Source organism: Aythya marila (assembly GCF_965140915.1).
Source record: "Aythya marila genome assembly, chromosome: 9".
Classification (NCBI taxonomy): Eukaryota; Metazoa; Chordata; class Aves; order Anseriformes; family Anatidae; genus Aythya; species Aythya marila.
In genome coordinates, this window is record NC_139050.1 from 20319225 (window position 1) to 20344831 (window position 25607).

Consider the following 25607-nt stretch of genomic DNA (forward strand, 5'->3'; position numbering starts at 1 on the left):
CTTCCTACTCTCAGGAAAACCAAGATTGACTTAGAAATGAAAAATACGCTTCCTGCTAGTGAAAGGGTGGTCTCGCTAGGTCACCCCAAGGTCACTTCTGAGGCTGCGTGGTAGGAGCTCTCATGATGGCTGCATAGCAATTTGAAGGGGAAAACCATAAATAACACGTTGGACCATCAGTGCAGGCACTCCTCCAACCTTCGCAGAATGCAAATATTCTGTCCTACTCTTAAGTTATTACCTGTATCTAGACATAACCCTGACAAACCTTGGCCAACGCACATACCAGGGTTATTTACAATTACAAGGCTATCAGCAGCAACAACATTTTATATATTTTTTTTAACCCGATCAAGAACCTGATTTTTAGAGCAATTTGAAGTGTAAAAGCAATGTGAAATTTTCAACTATCAATGAAAAGTTACTTGTTATTGTATGGAATCTTAAGCTAGTTTGGGGAAGCAGCCCCCACCAATTTTAACTTAACATTACAGAGACTGTGCTGATGCAACTTCTATATTCATCTCCCAATGAACATCAGGAAGCCCAGGAATCCTTTTGCATGCAACATTCATGGTTGGCTGTCTGTATCAAAAAACACTGGATTTTTATTTTATTTTTTTTCATACAATATCACCATGAATTATCACAATTTCAATTTCAAATACGGAGAATTGACTGTGTTTAGCAGGTTGCTTAGAATTGCTTCAATACTGAAAAAAATAAATAAATAAAATAAAAATCTACCACCACCAACAAAAAACAACAGCACAAAAGAAACAAAACAAAACACAAAAGCCAAACCCACTTAGAAACATCAAAACATAGCAGGAGGACATGTAAGCTTGAGCAAATTGCCATTTATTTAGACCTGGATCTAGAGGAACAGAGAAGATAAATTTAACTTTGTTGGGCATGTTATTGTCTGGGAATTAACCACTCAGACCTAAAGATGAAATTAAAGTGCAATTTAATATAAATTGCCTTTAATCCAATATGAATTAAAATTTCATATTGAAATGCACCATCAAGGGAAAGAAAGAACAAATGAAAAGATAGAATGCCAAAAGTACCCTTCCACCTCTTGAAAGAAGAAAAAAAAAAAGACCTCCTAAAACCCTGCAGACAAGCAGTTATGTATTTTACCCAGATATGTTCCACAAAATTCAGCTACAGATGATCTGAAAGGAGTGCATTAAATAACCCTAGGGAAAATAATCAAAAAATTCTATAGGCTATAGAATATAAAGTATAAAAACCTAATCCCACTGACACCAATGAAAAGGTTGGCTATCAGCATTCAGCAAGACCGCTTTTTTACTCAAAGTTCGGATCACAATGCAAACTACGGGTGTATTTGAAAGGGCAGAATTCAGATTTTCATACATAAATCACGAGTGCTGATTTTGTGAACCAGTTCTCACAGATGAATTTCTAAAGCCATGCAGAACCTAAGTGCCATTCCAGCCAAATTCTGGACCTGGCTACATTTCCTAAACTGTAGGACCAGCTTCAAAGCTATTTCTATTCACAGAACCCTCAGGCTTACTGAAACAATTTTTGCTTAACTATGTTAACTTAGATGAATTTTAAAGTACAGACAAAAAAAAAAAAAAAGGCAAAAAAAAAAGGCAAAAAAGCAACAAGGCATGAGTAGTTAAGTAGCAGTAATCTGCAATCTGCAATGTCCTGATTTATCAAACAAAATGTTGACACCAGAAACAGAACTATTTAATTCCGTACTCTGTTAAATAACAGTTTTATATAGTTTCTTCAACAGTAATGATTTTGATACCTTTCAAATCAATTCTCAGATATGTAAATGAAGAAAGTGGTTATGAAGAAATAATTACTTTGAAACAAGAAAAAAAAAAAAAAAAAAGGCTAAAAAAGCCTGAAAAGGCCGTCCGTTAAACAGCATAACCTCTTTTTAATAAAACCATAAACCCGTAATTACTACAGAACATGTTGTACAATGCAAATGTACAATGAGGGGTGTACTTATAAAGAAAAAGAAAACTTGTCTGAAGAAAGACAACCTTGTCCTCTGGTCACCATAAATTTAGGAAATAACCAGCATGTACACTGCTGGGCTGTAATTATCCCTTGCAGAGTTGTTTGGGTGGGTGGTTGGGATGACGAAGGGCATGGTTTGCACTGCTCCACCTCCGTCAGTATCTGGTGCTTTCAGAGAACCTCCAGGCAGTTAGGCCAGAATGAGGCTCTGTATATTCACTCCTCATCTCTACTCAGAGCTTTTATACACTCCCACTTTCTTTTGCGCTTTTTCATCTGTTGTTGAAATCAAACAGTATGGCCTGGAAACACCTGAGATGAAAATAGGCACAGATAATTTGTCTGTCAGTGGCTCTTTTGTGAAGCCCAAGTTCAACAAATGTGAAGGTCCAGCTCAATTAGCGGCTTGGGCAGAAAAAAACATCAATGACCTAGAATTCCTTATATATGAGCAGCAGAAAAAGTGCTAAGGCCACTGCAGAAGTCTGGCTAGTGCATACTGCATCTGCAGAAAACCAGATGCGAAAGGTTTAGACTTTATAATGGAAAGAGAAGGTGTGTACATCTTTCCTATTGCCCTGCATACAAGCGGCTGATCAGCTGTGTGGATCTAAGGCTGTGAGGTACAAATTGAGGCAATGGATTTCTTTGCTCGGCTTTGCTTCAGAACAATTGCCTCACAGCAAAGCCATTTCACTTGACTTTGCACCATTTATCAGGACACAGCACTCAGTAAATTGGATGATTGCATTTACTACTCACTTTTTAAGGGCTTGATAAAATAGAAAATTATGCTTGGGATTCACACCTCTAAAATCCGACAAGAGCTTCAGAAGACCCCAGAATCAAATTTTTTTAATGAGAGTCAGCCATCCTCCATTTCTTAATGGAGGCAGCCACTCACACTCTCACTCAATTTAAGCGTATTGTATTAATCGGATGAGACCTGCTATAAAATGGTCATCCCACTCCCTCAGGAAGCAGTGATTCATAATAGGAGGTGGACTAATTTTACAACAGATGAATTGGCTGTTTAATTCTGCAATTAAACAGCCAATTGAATATGTGAATATTTAGAATCATTTGCAGAAGAGAAAAACTCATGGTCAGCATTACTGAAAATAACAGAACTACAGAGCCATTAAAATAGCTAAGAATTTAGTGTTTGATTCAGCCCTGGGAGCTCAGGAACTTCTGTATCACTCCAGAAGTAAAAGAGAGAGTGGGAACTAGATCTGGGAATACACGTATGCATGCAAAACAGCAGCGACAACTCAAAACCTTCTGGAAAAATTCTGTGGCATCAGAATTGCAGAATAATCAATATCTACCTTTTCTTATTAACTTGTGTGCCTCCTTGTTTACTCTGCTAATAGAACACTTTTCCTTCCACTCAAACATACCCAGGGTTTTGTAATGAAAATGAAATGAGTAGTAACCCGAAGTCCTTTTACTGACGCAACCAAAATGTTAATTGCTAGAGAATATCAACAAGCTGTGCTACAGTTGTGCTTCCTCCCGGACATTGATTGCTCTTCTCCTACCCCACCCCTCACATATTCATCTTTCTGCTTACAAGAGTCAATTACTTTCCCCCAATTTGGCTGCCTAAAGAAGGAATTCTTTCTCTACTTTTATTTGCTGCAGTGACTAAAGAGATAAGAGCAAAGTTTTGTCAAATATTTCATATTTGTATTTTTTAAGCTGCTCTAGAATAAGTTTGCAAATAATATTTTAAAATTATTGACTTCAGGTAGAAACATTAAGTGATAAATCTGTGTGGACTGTGTGGAGATACTTTTTTTTTTTTTAACCTCAGGTACGTGTAACTCAATGGGCTGAGGGTGAATTCTTCAGTCACCCAAACCCAGAACAGATTAATGGCATCAAGGTAGGGCGCCTCCACGTTTTTCTAATTAGCTGTTACAGCTTGTCCCTTCTGTTCAAAAACAAGGAAGTATTGTTATCAGTCAAAGCAGGAGGAATATAACTGAAGTATATCTATCAATCATTTAAATTTGATACACTTTCAGATGAAGGAAGAGCCATGCTCTTTCTTCAGAACAAACAAAACTTCTCAGTAATCATGGAACAAAATAGCTTGTGCGTTATCATTCCATGAGTCATGACATCAGGAAGAGGTAAATAGCTGACCAAAAGCATCATCAGGAGCAGGATTGATGGCAGTGTGAAAACTCAATTACATAAACTGCTTTTTCATACAGACTGCTTTCCAGTAAATTTTGCAAAGACCTTGGAACAGAAGGTTTTTTGGCATAGGAAGTGAAGAAAAAAATGAAAGGTAGCTTTCTTTGGACTACAGCGTTTCTAATGGATGAAAGAAGCTGAGAACGGGAAGGTTAGGAACAGAAGTGATCTAAACCTGATAGTATTTGGGGGGAGGAGGGATAAAGAACACCAATAAAAGCAAGAGACTTGAAGGAGGGTATCTCCTATAAACTCAGGGCATACAAAGGCTAGTGGAAACCCCTGCTGGGCACATTTCAAGCACAAAGGGCAAAATTAACAGGCTTCACATGCACTGTTGCATGGTACAGTCCTGGAAAACATTACTGAGGAAAATTATCAGATCTCTATACTTGAAATCCTTAAAATAGATAAAGAATTATCCGGAATGAGATACAAGCTCATCTCCCCTAAGGAATGGACTATATAAATGCTTCAAATCCAAATCGCCAGATCCAGTTTTATACTCTTCTATAACTTTTATTCATACTACCTACACCTCTGGCCCCAATTTCCAAGAAGGGCTTCACGAAGGGATATAATATCATTATATATCCCACAGCACTCACATGGGAAATAGGTATATAAACTCTTTATATGCCTTGGAAAAAAAATTCATCCTACAAAATAAAAAACCAGCATCCTTTATAATGAAACATATACCAGGTGTTTAGAATCCCTGAAAAACTACGTAGTTTATAAATATATACACATGCATGTATATTCATTCATATGGATACACATATACACATATGTATATAATGGGGGGAGGAAGGAAGGGAGGGAGGGAGTCTCAGTTAAATGGCAATTTCAAATGTCATCTTTACAGTTATATCTGCTAGCCATAAAACGTGCCAGATAGAAAAATACAAACTTCAAAAGAAAAAAGAAATAAAACAATGTAGACAGTAGAAATGTGCAGTGACTTTTTCCAAAGTAAATTGATTTAAAATGCAATTTTTAAATAGAAACCTTTTTGCAAATGGCTTTTACTCTAAGATTCTTTTCCATTTCCTAAATCCTTGTAAATGCCTACCAATAACTTCTGCATAACGATGCAAGCATCCATGCTTCTAAACTTTATGACAGATAAAAATCAATTGTATGAATATTTATGAAGACTGTAAATTATTAAAATAAATACAGATATTTACACATTAGAACAACGTCTTCATTTAATGGATGTGAAAAAAATGTTAATATGTGAACACTCTAAAGATGAAGTGGTTTGGCCTTCAGGGCTTTTGTTACTCTATTAAAAGTTAATTTAGGATAGAAATTATGTCTTTTCCTCGAATCCCAAAACCAAAAGATTAAATCACGATCAAGACTCACCACATTCTTCAAAAAATGAATCCAGTCATGATATTTCCAGAGGGTGAATATTGAAATTACTGTGCAGTTCTTCCTGAAAAAAGACACCCTTCTCTGGCTTCTTTTATGTGTTCACAGTCATGACATATACTCAGACAAGCTTTAGGGCAGAGCAGCTGTGTGCTAGTGAGGTGGTTTAATCAGTCTTTTTGTCACCACACATTTTATGCTATTGGAAGAGGATGTTTCTGTCTACAAACACAGCAGGCAGCTCAAGCTGCTCTTTCCAAGGAAGGTATTTTACATCACAAAAGTGATTTGCTTAACCACTGGTAATAAGTTTCATTATCTTCCCCCACATTTATGGATTCTTCTTATTCAAGGACATAGCGAGTGTGCCCTGACCTACTACCGGATGTAACTAGTTCCTGAAGTTCACCAGTGACCCCAATACCCTGACTTCCACCAGAACATAATTTCTGTGACTGTGGCACATTTTCCTTATAGCCAGAATGCCAGAAGGCCGTCACTTTGAATTGGAAGGTGTGAGAAAACAAGTATTCCACCTTTTCTCTGGAAAAGCTGGTTCCAGAAGATGAGCTTCATTTCCATTTTAAATTTGTCTAGTTTCAGCTTTCTCCTTAAGAAAGCTTTTCTTGTTCCAAATCCATTCCCCTCTTTACTCAGCAATAATCTGGCTCTTAAAAGTGTCTCGGTCTGTAGCCACAAAATCACTTTAGGAGTAGCCATGGTAGTTTAAAAATTGTCCATCAATTACTCAGTGCTGTGCCTGGTAGCAAAAGACTACTAGCATCACAGCCATACCAAGGTAGCACATCATGCGAGTACTGCTTGTATGTCCCCCTCTTCAGTCAGCTGCCTTTTCTTGTGTTGCTACAGGAAAGCATCCAGACAAATGCTGGGAGTCATAAATTCCTAAACCTTTTGGTTACCTTTGAAAATGAGTCTGCCTTTTCCGTACTATAACTTTCTCCAGCCCTTGAGGAAGGGTTATCACATCCATCATTCTTTTCTCCCAGTTTTAGCATTCATTTTAAAATAAACATGATAAATACTGCCAGTATTTATCCCAAAATATTCAAATTTCTATCACTTGGGCATATTTCTATGAAATATCCCCTTGATAGCTGTTTTTTATTTTATTTATTTTACCACCACATGCCTTTTTTTTTTTTTCACATACATGATAAAAGCACTGAAGTGTTCTTCAGTTTTCATGGTGAACTTTCTGTCAGCAGCAGTTTACCATTTCTTACAGCCTTTTTCCAATGGACACAGTAGGGAGAGAAAGAATAGGTGAGACTTAAAAAATAAATAAATAAAATGAAAACACAAAAGGTGAGAATAGGAAGAACACAGAAAAACAGTCTAGAAGGCAGTAAAAGAGAGAGAAGCAAAAGGCATGCCCATGCAAAGGAAAATGCAAAACTGAAAAACAAAGACAAGATAAGAAATTGTGTTTCAAAGATAAAAACCTCTTTAGGCACCTCGGTGCAGCATCTATAAAAATAAGACCCAAATCCCAAGTAAGATATTTGTATAAAGTAATAATAATGAAAAATTAAAAAACATTAAAATGTGAAAGATGCAAGTTAAATACAGAAATTGGAAAGAAAACCGGTTAAAAAATTTTAAAAAAAAATAATATATATATATAGTGACAGCTCAGCTATGAAGTAGTGTTCTGTTTTAATGTGATGTAAAACCAAGCACGTGGACTACAGAGATAAGGAAAATATAGGCAGAGGGAAGCATCTGCTAAAATAGACTCGGTAAATACAGAAACAAAATTTAGGGGGAAAAGAGACAAAAAGTAGATTCAGCGGTGAGATATGGGCCCACTTAGACTAGGAGAACTTGCTGTTTAATGCAATCTTTCTCTTTTATTTCAAATATTCCTTATGAAAGAAGACTATTTCTATCCTCTCACATATTTTCCTCATACTTTTAAAAGATTATGGCCATTTCACAACCAGAGAGACACAATCTATATCCTAAAAAAAAAAAAAAAAAAAAAAAAAAAGTCAGTTTACAACCTCAAAAAGAAGAAATAACAAATAAAGGGCAAACTTGCCACCTGCGTGAGCAGAACACAAAACATGGGTTTGAGGGATTGCTGTTTTGTTTGTTTGTTTGTTTTCTCCTCAAGACTCCAGTAAGCATTATTAAACTGACTTCAAATACGTTTGGGTGCCCTGCCATCTTAGTTCAGATCAGGAACTTTTTCTGATCATCACCACTCCCCACACGTTGGTTCATATTGCTTAACACTCTCTGAACATACAAAATGGATGCTTTTGGAAAAGTAGATGAGCACTAATGGTGCTCATCTACTTCAGCTACCAATTAGCATTTACTCCTTTGGACCAGACTGCAGCGGATCCAGAGTAAAAGCTCCTGAGATGTGCCCAGTCCTCAGCACCAACAGTCTTGCCCTCCTTCAGCTGCACTACTTGGTAATTCAGTCCTGCAAGTACTTACTTGACAAGTACATACAGGAACAGAATTAAATTGGTAAGAAGTCCATTTCAAAGACACTGTAGACAATGCTATTACAGCAAACTTTGCATCTCTATCAAATTCCTACATTATGAGCCCCAACTGCTATTTCATTATTTTTGTCAGTCAGCATTGAAATGCAGTGCAAGATCTATGGGTGGAAATAACGCACAACAGCCAAGTTCCAACAATGATAACTGACCTTTCACGAGCATAATTAGATTGCATCTAAATAATTTAGACAAAGAGCTAAAGCTGCTCAGTTGAAAATGGCATTTTTTATTGAGACAAATATTATTCCTATAGAAAAAATATTAAGTGCTTATTTTCTGAACCTGTGTTGTGGTCCCCGATTGGGCTTTCTATGGCCGACAAAGCAGATCCTAATTCTGTTAATTATAAGATCTGGAGTTATTGTTGTTTTATAATTGCTTCTGTGGATTGGGAATGAATTGTTTAATTATTTATTGGGCTAGTGTATTTTCTGAAAGGCAAGACAGCATTCTGTTTATAAAATATTAGCAATAGAAGGCCGTTGACATTCAGAGTTTAAATGTTTTATATGTTCAGTCTATTACATCTAATGTGCCAGTGGACTATTGAGCTCAACCTCTGTGCTGTCTGCCAGGGCTGGACTTACAGAAGAATGAGCAGACACATACACATGCAGCCCTCCCCACATAATTGCAACCAAAGAACGTGAAAGAAAAGAAGAAAACGGTGCTCATTCTGACCTGCTGGTAGCCCATCCACAGGCCAGTAAATCCCTGTGATTTTACAGGAGCGCCTGGTCATTCATGGCAGGGAGGATAAATGTCTATCCGTGCATCTCAGGGTACACAGCAGAAACGCCCCAGAAATTAGTGCTGTTCTCCAGCTCATGCTTTCTTCCCTCTGAGGTGGTAAGGATGGCAGAAAGAGCTAGGAAGGCAATAGCACCTGCTCCACGAAGCACAACTATAATCTGGTTCTGATGTAATTTCTTTAACAAATCCATAACCAACAGTATTACTCCTCCTGTAGTGTTTTCTATTGCTTACAACTTCACAATCTCAGTGCTTGCAGCAGCATATATGTATCTGTCATGAGACCAAAAGCACTGGGGTTTAGACACAGCCCACAGGGACTGGAAAGACCCCATAAGCCGAAGGTCAGGAAAGCACACACTATGCTCTGCTTCTTCTCCCAGCACGCTTAACCTACGGCCAGCAGGCCAAGCACCACATACAATAATGTAGAAACAAGATTTCCACAGTATTACATGTACAGTTTTAACAAAGATCCAACTACTCCTAATCACAGCTGCCTTTTTTTTTTCCCCCCATAGGATTTCTTTATTTGCCAAATGGTTTATAGGGCACGTGGGAAAATACAGCATCGTACTGGGGCACTGTACAATATGCAGCAAAATAAGTAACTGTAACATGTAAGAGACATTGTGAATCCAAGTGGCTAGCATTAACAAAGAATCTGAATGCTAGTAAATCTTGACTTGTTGGGGTAGAATGAAAAAGGCTAGTTTTGGTAGTTTGAAACTCAAAAAAGAAATAAATAAATCAGTTAAAATACAGCAAGTGTAAGACTAACCTTATAAAGTAAAGGTGATTGTCCTAGCTTCAAAAGTGCGATTTTTTTGGTCACGTTTGTAATGGCTTGAATCCGGATCAAGTCTTCTACGGTCCCATACTGTATATCAACGAGTTCTGCCTGTAAAGAGAAGACAAAATTCAGATTATGCCTACAACCATGCATCAGTGAGGGTGCTCCTTCCACAGAACTGAAGTTGTGAGTATCTTAATCCCATTTCCTAGTTATGGCAATAGTTGTAATAGCAAAGAGCTTGAGAACTAAATCTGACAGATACATTGCTGCCTTCTGGTTTTCAATCACAATTCCTCAGTTGTGAAAGAAAATACCTTCCTTCCACCCCCACCCCCCATAAATGGTGCTGATTATGATGAAAATTTCCCCTCATTAGCTACAGGAATGCATTTAAAACCACGTAAGAGATAATAACTAACCTCTACTTATTTTCTTAAAAGGAGATGGAATCTTGTAAAGCATTTCAGGAGAGAGTGAATGTTTATACAGACCATGTGACAACATCTAAAGATACACACTCTACCAATACAAAGTTTTAATTAGGGGATCTCGTATGATCCTTAAACAACCTTGCTTAATTGATGACGTATTTTCTTATCAGTTATCCATGCATTAGATAACCACATTTACAACTGATTACACCACTCCGATGCTTAAACTTTTCTATTAATACTTATTTTTTTTTATATTAACGTAGAACCACTTCCAACCAACTACAAAATCTTTAAAGCATGAAGATGTTCAGCACTTCAGTTTGGACAGCGCAAGAATATGTAGGCTAAGTTATTATTCGGTGTCAAGCATTGGCTGTAAAGGAAAAAAAAACTCCAAGAGGAGTTTTCAAGGATTTAATATGTATACATAAATAGATTTACAAGTAAACATAAATAGATTTATAAATATGTAAGTATACATATAGATTAATAAATATACACACAAAATTTAAGAATCACCAAGGGCGTTTTTCTCATACATTTATAGCACTAAATTCTGGCAAAAACCACGTATGAGGATAATCATTTTTTTTTTAGAATGTTGTGAAGTTTTCAGTACATCATAAACAAAGTTCTGGTACCTCTAAATTCCTTACACAGTGTTCATATGAAATACAAACACAAGAAAACACAAGAATCTTACATGAGTGTTTAAAACTTAAAATGAGATGAGCAGTGCAAGATGGAAAAGCTTCTCTTTCAGTTCAGTTTCAGTAACTATGGACTCACTGCCAAAGGCAACAGTTCTGGCTTTGGACATTTCACACAAGCTGTTTAAATTCTAGCAACAGTTATTCTGGCTATGTAGGATGTGCGAAATTTTACTAGATTCCTAAAGATGGGTATTTTAGGAAAGTATTTATCCTTATACAATTCTATCTGACAATTATGAGTTTGTGCTTTAACATTTAAGATGAATTTATATATATATATGTATATATATATATATATATATATATTTTTATTTTTTTTTTTTTTTTTTTTATTTTTTTCCAAAGTCTGTGTACTTAAATGCATTCTTTAAAATTTTCAAGTTAGGAAATTCCTAAGTCTGTAACATGTCATCATTACTGTGTAAACCAGATATTCAGAAAGTTCAGCCAAAGTAATAAAACGCTTCTGCAACAGGCAAACATCCGATTTAACACCAAATACTGAAACATAGGCACATAAAATCTGGCACTTCATACAGGGTTTTATTATTATTTTATAAATATATGGGGTTTTAATGTCTGAAGAACATGAAAACTATTTCATATAAAATTCAAATGATGACTATAGGCTGAAATGCAATATAAATTTTCCTGTGTGATTACTGTATCTGAAATGAATGAAAAAAATCAAGAGAATTAGTTATTATACTATTGGAAACTATTTTATATTTTACCTAATTTAATACTCCTATCCGAAAAGATTTCACAGAAGTAACCTGGTTATACACAGTTCATCAAATGAGGAAAGGGAATTAATTGGCATACTTCCTTGAAGTTCACAAAATTTTTGCCTTATTTTGTAGATCTCAGCTTTATTTTAATTTGTACCTACAGCTGTGTCAATACGTACACTGGAGCGTAATAATTATTAGTCTCAAAAGTCTTACAGCTTGAGAGGTTATGCATAGGATGATTTCTGGGGAGACCTCTTATCTAATTCCTTTGGACCCAGTGCCTTTCCCACTTACCCTCAAGCAAACTGAAAATCAGAGCTTTCATCAGTCATATGAGAACCTACACTGACTTTTCCTGAGGCAAAATCAATACACAAAGATATGACATAATGAAGTATCAAACCATTTGCTTCTACAGTATGCCTGTGTGAAAATGAGATGCTTGCCCACATTCATGTGCCTCTTCTCTTTGCATCATTTTTGCTAGCTGCTCCTCCAGGGTGCTATCCACCACTCTGTAAACAGGAAAACTACGTTTGCACAATTATTAATACATTTAGCTACTGCCCTTGGATATTCTTTGTTAATTTATGGATACAAACTGCTTCTTCAAGAGCTGTTCACCGGTCCTTCCCAGCCAACATATGCACTTGACAAGAGCAGACTAAATAAAAGGCCCTGAAAAAACAGAGCTCATTTTTTAATTCAGTGAGAACTCAAATTTTACTTCTTGTTACCCCAAACACTGCAGGCCATGTTCTTTGCTCCAAATGTTAAAAGTCCCAACATCAAAGCTATCAAATACTTTTGTATATTGAGATTACATGCAAGAAATCATTAAAAAAATGAAAAAGCAGCTGAGTCTATATAAAAAAGAGTTTACACATCTTCCATATGATGTATGTGTCCAAGTTCAGTCTGGTAACATTACTGATAGTTGCTGGAGGTTTGCATAGTTAATCTGATCTAGACTTCAGTTAAAATTGCAAAGAACCAAAATAAAACATTATCTCGAGTGAAACTACATATGGCTCCTCCCCTCCTGAACTAACTCAGTGTAAGAGTTTAGAACAAAATCATAACATTTTGGCTGGACAGTCTAGAAACTATTACATTTATTAAATTAATGAACATTAAATTTATAACAACACTTTTAAAAAAAGATTCATATCCCTTCTTTTCTTCTACACTTGAACACCTAAAGTAAAATTTGTAATAAAAAGCAAAATATTTCTTGTAGTACTTAGTAACAACATCTTATTGCATCCAGTACAAGAACACTAGCTCAAGGGTAGTCAGTTTTGTTTTTACTATATGCAATGGGGTTCAATTAATTGGATCCTTTATTTCTAGCATAAAATAAAAGATTTTAAAGTATACTTTTAAAATAATGTTAGATAATCCTATATTAATCCAAAGAGTGCTGCCTTCTCAATAATCCACCAAGAAATGGCTATTTATGGTGTGTGAAGTTCTGTTTTAGTCACAACATTCTTAACTCCAAAAACAACAAATATTTTTTTTCTTACTCTATTTTAGGGATGTTTACAATGTGACATAATTCTCATCTTACGCATTCCAGATTTAAGAAAGCCAAATACCCCACCTGCAGTAACCCAAATTTGATTAAGTGCTTTCCTTTGGTAGGAGATAAAAGGATTTGCATCAAGTGCTGAAAAAAGAGCACTTGTGTACTTGATTTAGATATGGAAGGGTAAATCCTCTTACCCTAAAACTAGGAAATGACTAAACAATGAGCTGTTTTATCCATTTGAATTGGGTACTTACTCTTCAAATTGTTTCGTGCTATGTTGTTAGAAAGATATAACTATTTAGGAACAAATTGCGATGTGCAATATGGTGTTCAGTAGTATTCCCCCATGCATGAAATGAAGTAGGGGTAGGTAATAAAACAAACATTTTTAGAAAAAGTAATCATTTTATGTTAGACTTATTATTAGTTTCTAAGCCCCAAGATGATGCTCAATGAGTTGTAAACATTCTATCTTAGAAATTATGATAAAAATCCCATAAAACCTGAGAAATCAAGGACTTTAAAAAAATGTCCCAATCAAGGCAGTCAAGGGTCTTTTCGCAGTCTCTTCTGCTTCTTCCCAGAATTAAAGAGAATAAAACACCATACTTCATCCAGGCGTGGGTGAAAAAGAGAAAGATGACTTGGAAAGGAAAAGTATGAATAGCTGTATGAAGTAGGTGGCAGCTGGAGTCTTGAAGGTGGTGTATGCAATTTTAAAGTGTCACCTTCTTTGCAAATACTATGGCGATTAGAAATACATCAAGGAATGACAGAAATAGAAGAAACTCTACCGTATTTTAGAAAACTAAACGCTATGAATGCAGTTTATTGAGAACTACTATTCCTCAGAATCAAGAGGATTTGTCCAAAGAGCAGATAGGTTATTCTAGAAGCATTAACACCTCAGTTCAACACCACTGTTTACACTTACTACAGCCCCTTCTTTCATTCAGATCAATGCCCTTCATTTGTCCTTCAGCATTCGGCTACCATTTTCTGGTTGCTGACATAACAGAAACATCCAATGTGTGATGCATCACAGGTAAATAACCTTCAAGTATTCATCCTGCCTGAAGTAAAAACTCCCAAATATATTTGCAAATTGTATCTGAGAAGACAGTAGTCTGTGATCAGGACACAAGCCTAACTTTAATTAAACACTTCACTATAATTTATTTGCACAGCTCTGAAATTGAGGCTGAAGGCAGCATTCAGCAGAGCATAAAAGTAAACTCAAGCTGGCTGTAGATCAAAGCTGGACAACCACAAATGCAAAGAAAATTCTGCAAACATAAAACCAGCTCTTCTCTAAAATTAGAGAAAAGGAAGAAGGAAAATGAGAGATAACGGAGTTGTGCCCAAGTATGCTAAATCATTTGTTAGTGTACACTCTGCTATGCTTTCTGACAGGAGCTGCTGCTCCCATTTCTGCCAAAAGTGCCTGGCCAATAATCAGGGGAGCACAGCTGTCTGCCTGAGATTCCTACCACCCAAGGTAGGAACTACAAAAACGTTAATACTCAGAGTTCTCTTTCAAACTCTGTTCCTCCCTTGGCTCTAGGCACACACACACAAGAATAAACAGGTGGTGAGAGTAGGGGCAGAGAGAGAATAACAAGACCTTCTGTGTTACGGGTTTTGTGGCAGACATGATTATCACATCTAGCTCAACTAAAGAGCTGAAGGTTGAACTAAGAAAGTAATGTGCAGTTCAAACACTTCTACAGCAATGGTACTTGGTACGAGTAGGATCTGTCAGTCTGTTCCTTCCTGCTTAGGACTCACAGGAGCCAAGAGTAACTGCTGTAAATTTTGTTGCTGTTACTAGGTTCAGTATTACCAAAACGAGACAAGAACTAGTGCAGCATGACCGCGTAATTCAACATTTAGTAAAATACATACAAGTCAGAGACAAGCTAGGAACAAATCAGGAAATAATTTGATGCAGATGACAGTGATTTTTTGGAGAGTTCTTAGTTCTCTTTTTCACATGAAACAATAATTTCCTACTGAGCTGCTTTTACTATGTAACAAAAAATCCTTTCTTGAAAACTTGGTTTGTATGCAGACGAGGCACCATATCCATTGTTTACAGGAGTTTCCAAATGACACTATCTTCAAAATCCCCAGTGAGCTTTCCACTGTCTGTTTACTTTATAAGCAATTTGGCTTAGAGCCTCAAAACCCAAGCATGCTGTTTTTCAGTAGCAAGTATTACTTACTATGCTTTGTGTGTCCCATGACACCTGGACATTCCCAAGTCATCAGGGAATCCCTGTAAATAAATTCTGGGGTACTTACACAGAAATGTCTTTGAGAAATCCTGCAAAAAACACAAACTATGTCAAGTAAACAAACTATGTAAATCCTCCTGCCCTCTTGGCCAGATTCAGACGCTGCTTATCCAGACTTTATTTTCTAGAAGCTCAAGGATTGGCAATCCCGTGCTACTTTTTGTCTTACTAGGAAACTGGAAAGAGAAAAATAATATTGCAAAATAATAACCTAATGCATTTCCAAGCAGCTATCCTATCCTATCCGAGGCAAACCAAAAATGGATGAATTGTGCAATTTGAATTTGAAGATGAGCCCAAAAAAGCAATTATGCCATATCTGGATTAACTGAAGCTGATTTTACCTTGCTTATGATATTTAGAGTTGCACCTTACACGTGATGTTTAGGCAGACTTCAATCACAGAATTTCAATATTGCTTCACACAGTGGGAGGTACGTTTGGGGACATCAATAAATGCCTACTTGTTCATTAAATAACTAGTTCTTTTTACCTAGAAGTATTTATCCTCCTTCAGATAGATTCTCTACTTTTTTTCTACATCGTTATTTGCACCTTACTCTAGAAGTTTTCTTTTCTTACTTCAATATTCCTACTCACGCAGTGAAATTCTGGAGTAATTCAATATGATTCACAGTGTCAGCTTACAGTCAAAAAGGATTCTTTGTGTCTAGTTTTTATTACATAAAATTGCATGCTGAGTTGCAATGACATCTAAAACTGTAATTTGTTCAAGTGCTGCAATACCAAAAACGGGAGAGAACAATTCTGTCCCTTAACCTCAGAGTTTTGCAGAGCAAATTTAGTCACAGACATACTTTACGTGCTTCTTCTCCCCTTGCTATGCCCATCTGCCTGTTCTCCCATGGATGGGGACACATCTCTGTTCCAGGCAGGGCTCAGGTTAGGCTTCTCCTACAGGTTGCTTTTGCTCTTCCAGTAGCGTTTTTAGAAAGACACTGGAGTTTAACTTCTTTGCTTGCTTGCTTTTTGCAGTTTATAGCACTTTTTTTTTTTTTTTTTTTTTTTTCTTTCCCTGCTATCTCCCAGGGAGACTGAATTAAGATCGAAGCCTTTTTATAGCCTACAGAAAAGAACCTCTTCTGTGTTTTATGGTTACAGAGCCCCAGATAAATCTGAGCTGACATAGTCTGTTCCCTGTTGATAATGCTTATCCAGTAGACTCCTCCCTCTATATCTATTTTGAACTTTATTTTTCCTTCTTTTAATTCATTTCTACTTTTTCTCCCCTCTGCCCCCGATCACATTCTTCCAGTTTCCCTTAAGCAGAAGACAAAACTAATATGAGGGCAACTTCGTAATTCATGATATTCAGCAAGATATCCTGTGAGGCAAACCTATTTTCTTCATCTTTTTTAATTACATTAAAATGCTACTCTAGTTCTTCGGGTATCCTGAAATATATATATATATGTATATTATTTTTTTTTCAGGCATATTAAATTGGTATTTATTTTAAAGTCTCTAAGAATATTAATTTGTTTATAAAACATTGAAGGACACGTCATCATTTATGGCTTAAAATCCTACCCGAAATTTCATTATTTTAAGCTGTCATTAAGTGATGCTGATTACTTGTCATCTCACAAAACTCGACAGTGACAAAATTTTAAATTCTAATGTTTCTTTCCTGTACAGGAAATATTAGCAATAGTTGCTAAAGCATAAAGCCACAATGATCATACTTTCCTAAGCAGAAACAGTAATCAGTATTTACCAACCTGCTTAGTTTAGCTTATTCAGGGATAATTATTCATGTAAATACACATTTACAAATTATTCCGACTGAGGAAAAACTAACAAAAACATACAGAATTGATCACCTGTAAGGCTACATCTTAAAAAAAAAATAAATCATTAGATACCTCTGTACATAATGAGTTAGAATGGTGTGATTCAAACCTGGTTTTAAAATTTTCAATGAAACTCCTTTGTATCAGAATCCATTCCCATGATGTCAGAACCCCAAAATTCTCAAGGCCATATTGCAGCAAAGCAAAGGTTTTATTGGCTTGTCTCAAATATGAATATCCAGAAGTTAGAGACTGTCCTCCTTCAATGGGATTTTTATAATATAGGGAATAGAAAAGCAGGCATTCCCTCCTGCAGGTCAAGAACGTTCATCAAGAATGGTGTCATAAGAATGCAAACACTATCAAAGACAAAATGTGCATGCCAACTGACGTGAAATATTACATGAAGTGCTTCTGCATCTTTTCAAGAGCAATTCAAATATTTAATTTTTATAACTATATTTAATATTTTAATTTCTTAGAGTATGTTGTTTCAACTTTGTTAAATTGTTTCATCTTTAGAGTTAGTTTGGCTGTGCACAGACAAATATATCTAGAAAATAGCCTTACAATTTTCAGGCTTCCAATTTTTGCCATTTTGAAACGGCACAATTTTTAAATGGAAGAGAAGATTGTTTCCCAATCAACTTGCATTCCTGTACATGCATAGTGCACTCAACTACATACACTGGCTTTATTTCTCTGCACACTTGCTCTACACAAACATAAAACATATTGTTCTTAGTGCATGTACACAGGAAGATGAGTGGACGTCTACCTCAAAAATGCAGATGAGCAAATATAGGCCCAAGAGGAGGTCATCCACTGCATCTAGAGAACATTTGAACTTTCTGAAATGTCAGTGAGAACTCAATTTTCCAGAGTATAATAAATGCTCTTTTACAGAGTACTTGTAGCCTTCACTTGGCCAAACATCACACACTTGAACATAATCATAGAGATGCCTAATCATGTAGTGCTGTAAACACATCAGAGAGTTAAAGCAGCATTTTATCTAATTTGCAGAAGTGAACATGCAGTCGTGAAAAGGAAAATGACATCTTTCATATCTGATGTGAGTTCTGATGCCTTGAATCTTTACACAAATGTATTTGTCTCTAAATTACCTTTTTAGAAAAAGGACTGGGGAAAAATGCACTCTAGAATTATAAACACATTTAGATGGAAGAAAGGGACTCCAGTGAGGACCAGGAATATAAGTAACTGATAATGAATTCAAGTGGCCCACAATTGATCAAGACAAAAAAAAACACACACACAAAAATAAATAAATAAATAAATAAATAAAAAGCAGTATATAAGAATAGCATAGTTCTGTGATTAAATCAGTAGACATTTCTATTTTTCAAGTAGGTAGCATTTTGGAAATCAAACTTCCCTTACAAGAGACAGGTAAGCACGTGGTTCAGGTATCAGATACTATAAAATTGTACCACAAAGAAAAACAAGTTCTTCATTCTTCCAGGTTTTCAGATATTATTATTTTTTTAAATGAACTCGATACTTTGGAATTGTGAGTGGATCGTTAATTGTGATACTATATCCTGCACTTTTTAGTAATCTGAAGATTTTTATATGGCAGCTCCATCTATCTTTTGTTTCAAAAATAGCTACCCTTCATTTTTAAAAAGTTTTATTTTTATGAAAAACAGCAGTAATTAAATGGGAGTTTAGGAAACCACCACAGGCCCTGCCAGGCATCCTCACTATAGAGCAATTAGTAGCTTGCTTTTGCAAAGGTTAGGGTGATGATTTTTCTGAATTGAGCCAAATTTCACACAGACATCTGAGCATTCATCTCTGTTATGTGTCAGCAGAAACACCATGGAGAATTTCTGAAGTTGGTTCCTATGCTCTCAGCAGGGACAGAAAATCCTATAGAAAGAGAGGAGATGCTGTGCAAAAGATGGGAATTGCTTTATTTTAGAAAAGGGACCTGTGAATTGTTCAGCTTGTACAGGGGGGTCCCATTAAACTGTATCTCAAAAGTAAAGATGGAAAAATGTTTAAATTACCAAAAACATATAGGAAAGTCCGCAGGGAAACTGGAATCTGGGCAATTTGATGAGAGGATGGAGTAGTTTGGCCTCTGGCATCATACAACTGATTTCAATGGTACCACAAAAGCTTCACCATCGCTGCAGCCCTGTTGGAGCTCTGGAGCTGAACAGAGCTTCCCTGATCTTCCACAGCCTGGGATCCAGGTCAGCCTCTTTTACAGCAAGAGAGAGATGCTCGGTATTATTGTAGTAATAGTACTTTACAGTATAGTTTTCAACAAAAGCAGTTAAGGACATTATTACTGAACTACCAGATGCTACAGAAATCTGCACTCAACTTTCTCTTCCCCTGGTATGATTTATCCTGCACAGGATATTGAACAGCCAACAACCACCAAAACAAAACATCCTAGAAACTGAGAGGTCAGCATGCACTCTCAAATCCTGATTCAACTACAGTTTTTCTCGCTATTCCAACAAGAGACTCATTTATGGAATTTCAACGAACACAATTCAACAGACAAGACAAAAAATGCACAATCATCATCCTCAAAAAGTATTGCTGTTTGTACCATCTACTAAAAAGGTTCCCCTCAGCATTGCTTCATTTCTCTTTACGTTTTTGGTACCTATTTTACAAACAATATACATTGTGAAGAAATTATCTTTGTTGTCTGTGAAGAAAATTGAAAAATTACGAAAGCTCATTCCAGGCAGAGCAGCTCTACGTGCCTTAAGGCAACAGCAGTAAGATAACCAGGAATACTTCTGAACAGAAACAGGCAGTCTTGCCCATCAGATCCTGAGCCTAACACTGTCCACGCTGATAAAATTTCTCCATTTCACAATTGTAAGATTTTCTTCTAGTCTTACGATGCAAGAATTTTGTAGGTGAAAGGACAACATGTATGAAGACGTGACAAAAAAAAAATTTGAAATAAAAAATTTTGATCAAAAGAATGATACAAAAATTCATTTGCCAGTAATATTATTTCTAGCTTTTCATACTAATTCACCTTCTAAAATACACGCCGAGATCGTGCCTGGCAAGCAGTGACCTGCAGTAGAGGAACATCTCTCCCTGATGACAACGCAGCAGGAGCTTTCTTGCATACTTAAGAAGCTTTGCTCTGTGACAGTGGAAGCTGCTGCCAGACCTCTTCTATCCTCATTCACCTCTGTCTGCCCCTTGAAGATATCAGTGCAAAGCAGTGAATCTTAGAGGAGACAAGACTAACTCTATATGGTAACATAATTCAGTGGAAGGAAGATAAATTCCTTGAAGCATCTTCTTTCTCACACACACCTACTCTTGGGCCAGTCACAAGCTGGTGATTGATCGTTCACCTTCTCTTTGAACTGCAGAGCACAAGATCATAAGAAATAATTATGAGGACAGTACAGATATTCCTCATGATTAATTCACATTAAGGCTGTCTTAATGAATGAGATAAACACAGTAACTAATATATATTACGTGAGATGTCAGACATTAGATGTATTTAAATTTAGTGGAAGAGACTGCACATCAGACAAAAAACTAGAAATTCCTCATTTTAGAAAAAGGGAAGACCAATTTACTTTCATCTTTGTTTAGCTCACAACTGTTATTTTTAAAATAATTTTAAGGGGATACTTAAAAATATAAGGATCCTGGGATAGCAGCTTGAAGTGCTGGGTGCAGTCAAGTGCTGTGACTCCAACCAGCTCAAAAATGAAATTCTGAATGCAAGCTTTTTCTTGGGACATTTTAGCCCAGCCAGAGAAACAGGCTCTGGCATTTTGACGGGTCACATACATACATAATACACTTCTACAATCGCACCTGGATACCAGACATAGACTTGCCTATGGTTAGTAACTAGGTCATTGTTCAGTTCTTCTGTGTTTTTTGAACCAGTTGTATCAGAGCTGAAACTATTCTGCAGACTTTTTTCATCCAGCTCTGAAAGGCTTTCAAAACGCATTTGCTTCAAAGGGTTTTCCTTAAGAGAGATTTTGTAAGCTTTTTGGTCTTTCTTATTATTAAAGCTCTGTGTCCAGGATTATACCATTCCTGAAAGCAGTCTCTAAAACAGTCCATTCTTTGCTCTTTTACACCACAAGTCTTCAACAAAGATTTTTCACAAAACTAGCTAAAATCTGTCCTTACCAATTTTTTCGTATTATATGAAGCTTTATCCTCAACTAGCTTAAATTACATTTTAACCATGTCAGGCATGTTTATTTATTTATTATTTTTATTTCCACTGTTTTCAAGTGGTCATCTTAGAAGACTGTATTTGGACTTCATATCACAACATCCTAAGACGGAGAAAGAAAAACTGGAGACTTCTGTTGGATTTTCAATGCTATTTCATTTCAAAACACTTCAAGAAGATCTTCACGGTTAAAAAAAAAAAAAAAAAAACATGCTGCAGAAAAGCGTTCAGTGAGCTGAAACCACATTACAAGAAATGCATTTTTAAGACTGACAAAATGTTGTCCAATTTCAACCGTACAAGTTACACCGGTAGATACAGGTAACTCTTAAGATAAAACATTTTGTGAAGACTTTAACTGTTATATCATGCTGCACTGAAGACTAAAATCACAGAATCACAGAATTTCTAGGTTGGAAGAGACCTCAAGATCATCGAGTCCAACCTCTGACCTCTGACTAACAGTCCCCACTAAACCATATCCCTAAGCTCTACATCTAAACATCTTTTAAAGACTTCCAGGGATGGTGACTCCACCACTTCCCTGGGCAGCCTGTTCCAATGTCTAGCAACCCTTTCAGTAAAGAAGTTCTTCCTAACATCCAACCTAAAACTCCCCTGACGCAACTTTAGCCCATTCCCCCTCGTCCTGTCACCAGGCACGTGGGAGAACAGACCAACCCCCACCTCGCTACAGCCTCCTTTGAGGTACCTGTAGAGAACAATAAGGTCACCCCTGAGTCTCCTTTTCTCCAGGCTGAACAAGCCCAGCTCCCTCAGCCGCTCCTTGTAGGACTTGTTCTCCAGGCCCCTCACCAGCTTTGTCAACAGACAAAATTCAACTCTGGTTAAAAACGATACAATTCTCATGAATTTCAATTGGAGTTATACATACACTGAAACCCAAATAAAGCACCAAATCCATTTCCCATGTTTTCACTGTTTGTGCCCCTTAGTTTTTACCACGATATGGGAATATAACATAATGTTTATGGTTGATATTTGTCCCTCTCAAATTTAGTATGTATTGAAAAGTGCCTTTAGCTGAGTATGTGCAATGGCATGGAAGTGCTCAGTGATCTGTTATATCTGTAGATGTCAAGATGCCTCACACCTTTAGCTTTATTTTGCATTTTAAAATACTCATTTATTATTGGTATTATTATTGAAATGCCATTACTAATATTTTATTACTAAAACATCAGTAGAGCATTCACTTAATTATAAAACAGCAGAAGGTTTTGCAGCAGTAGCCATTTGCATCTTTCAAACCCTACCCCTCAACGATAACAAAAGTCTTGCAGCAGTATTAACTGAGCTCTTGTGCGTGATAAACCACTATTATTTTAGGGAACTGTAAAACTTTATTTATGAATGGTTATATGATATATGCCAGAAGACTGACAGGATGTTTTGCAGGAAATCTCTTCAATGATCATTTCTGTAGTTCTTGACTGCAATTTTAAATTATATAACCTTCACATTGCGTTTCACAGCTTTCTATATGTAATTAAAATGGAGTGGCAGCTATGCTGTAGTTAATGCTGACTGTTGTTTTCTGTTTAAAGGTCAAGTCTATTCTAAAATCCATATTCTTAGTGAGATTGTCTTGAAAATTTGCTGTATCTACTTAGTATGCAGAGCAGTGGTCTAAATTATGATTATTTGTGGAAGAGGTTTCTAAGAAACTCTTCTATAAATAAAGGATAAATAAAGCTCCTCTAAACCATCTAAATGTTACAAAAATCACAGGATCGTTCTCATTTGTGTGCATGTGTTATTCAACCTATAGCCCTAGCCATCTGCAAATTGACTGCAGTTGCTAGGGATTCATTTTAGCTAGTGCATGTCTCTTTGGAGAAGAAATTTTAGAAAATGTTAATAAAGATAATAATGAACTAAATTGGCATGCCTAAAAGAATTAAGTATACACTTGTATCAAGATTCCCCCTAGCTTGATATTTTTCACCAATGTGCCATCACAAATGACTGGAAGACTTAGGGTGAGATGCTGTGATTATTTAATCTGAATTATATGCACTCTCTGCCTTTGGAATTCAAGAAGTGCAAGTAAGCATGCTGCAGAAGGCTCATTTGGAAATTTTGCCTGGGGATAAAATAACCTGGGAATATTTTTAAAATATTCTAAAACCAAACTGCTGAAACCAATCTTAATTCAGAAATACTGTTAAGGAAATTACTACTGATTAGCTAGAGGGAAGATTAAAAAATAATAAGGGTGCACTAATAACATTTGCAGCACAAAGAAACCAAATCAAATGAAAGCAAGCTGTTGGGTCAAGGAGTTCCTGATGCTTTGTCCCTCCAGAGGAACTCATAACTTTTTGTTACAGAGCTAGAAATATAGACAATTTAAGTACTGCAAGGCAACAGAGGAGTGCTGCAGTACTGCAAAGACTTAGCAGAGAGAGAAGGGGACTGTAGGGCACACAGTCAATAAGATTAGAGGAACTGGTATCCAAGGAGACGAAGACTCCCATCTTCCTGCACAGAGTGGAGAACCTGTGAAAGAAAGGGATGGATGGGGAAATAGAAATCTCAGCACAGCCATGGGAAAATGGGTTATCTGATGGAGTGAGCAAACCCCCTCTCCTTATGCAAAATCTGGTGGGAATCTGCACACTGCTACCCTTATTCCTGCCTTGCCAGGATTGAAAAATGGTGAGATCACCACTAAATGAGCTTAACATATGGGTTTGCACTTCTTGTATCATTCCAGGTTGCATTAATCTCTGTGGTGGGTTCTCATTTAGCTGAGAAAACGTCACTGAAACAAATGAACCAGAGCAGGCTGATATGTTATCAACAGATGTAGAGCATCTCTTCTGCATACTGCAGACACAGGGGCAAACAGTCAGCATTCTCACTTCTCTGCCCCTCCAAAACAAAGATATTGCTGGCTGAGCTGGGAACAAAAATGCCTAAAAGCAGCAGACATTTGGAACAGAGACATGGGTAGTCAGTCAGAGCACATGAATGATGGCAGGGAAGCAAGGTGAAGCACTGGAGTCCAAGCAGGCAGGGAACAGGGATGGAGGAGAGGCTGAATCATAAAGGAGAGGTGTTGGGTGTTGGGAGAGCTGCTTTGGAGATGGGTATGATTCACGTCCATCCACAAAGTCTTCAGATTCCTGTCCACATTTATATTCCCGTTTCAAGGATTCTTCACGCAGCACGTGCCAATACTTGTGCTGGTCTTGCATCTGTCCCTGCTTCTTGAACCAGCATGGTCCTTTCAGGGTGTGAGGTCCAAGGAACAGAAAGCAATGTTTTCCCAGACTTGCTGAGAGTGTCCATGATAAAAATGAAAAAATAAATAAAAACAGGAACAACAAAGACCTAACAGGGAGCTGGTGCAGCCCACAGGGAGATGTTTTTCCTGAAGAATTAGAGGAATACAGCAGCGCATAAGGTAATGCTACACAACAAAGGATACTAAATATCTGTTTAAGATATTAAAACAGATTTAGGATTGCTAAAGTTTCTGTGAACACTTCCATAAAGCAAAAAGTGAATAAACTTTAAATCCTTGAAGTGAATGTGAGGAAAACTTCAACTTGCATAAAATTTTACAAATAGAGAATGCAAAGTAAAGATCATCTTCATTTTGCTTTAATTAGTCCAGCCTCGAATACTGTCTCAGCACACCATGACATCTGCCAGTATTCTCTTTACTGTTACTAAAGGAACAGGGGGCATTGCAGAATGGGCACGGACTGCTTGTCTTTGCCTGAAATTCTCTGCGGGCCTTCTCGCAGCCATGCACCTTCTGCCGCGGATCCATCCCAGGCATCACTGCGCTCATGCTTCTCTGCACTCAGGAGGATCACCACTGCCTGCTGGTTACAAGGCACACCTGCGCTGGCACGACTCACAAATTCGGTACCCAAAGAAGCGCACAGTCTGCACAGGTTCCCCAAACCTCTCCTCGGACCACAACAGCAGCTCTCTGGCTTGTCCTTCCAGCACCTAACAAGGACAGCACACACGGCTCAGCTCGTGAGGACGATCACACAACACAGGCAGGGAACAGCACATTCAGATGCACTGCGCTGCACCTGCTTGGAGGCTGGCTAGGTGCTGTTTGACAGCACATTTTCCTTTAACGCATACATTCGATGCCGTGCAGTGTCCCTTTT

General features: G+C 37.0%; 1 protein-coding gene across 10 annotated transcripts in view; it reads right to left on the reverse strand.

Moving 5' to 3' along the window:
* NAALADL2 (N-acetylated alpha-linked acidic dipeptidase like 2) overlaps positions 1–25607 on the reverse strand; it is a 419953-nt gene that overhangs the window by 161605 nt on the left and 232741 nt on the right. For all 10 annotated transcript variants that reach the window (XR_014318086.1, XM_082766747.1, XM_082766748.1 and 7 more), the window contains one exon: positions 9685–9804. Coding sequence is in view for 9 of the 10 variants with exons in the window: in XM_082766747.1 (XP_082622873.1) it covers positions 9685–9804 (120 nt within the window). In the remaining variant the exon portion in view is untranslated. The remainder of the gene's footprint in view (positions 1–9684; positions 9805–25607) is intronic.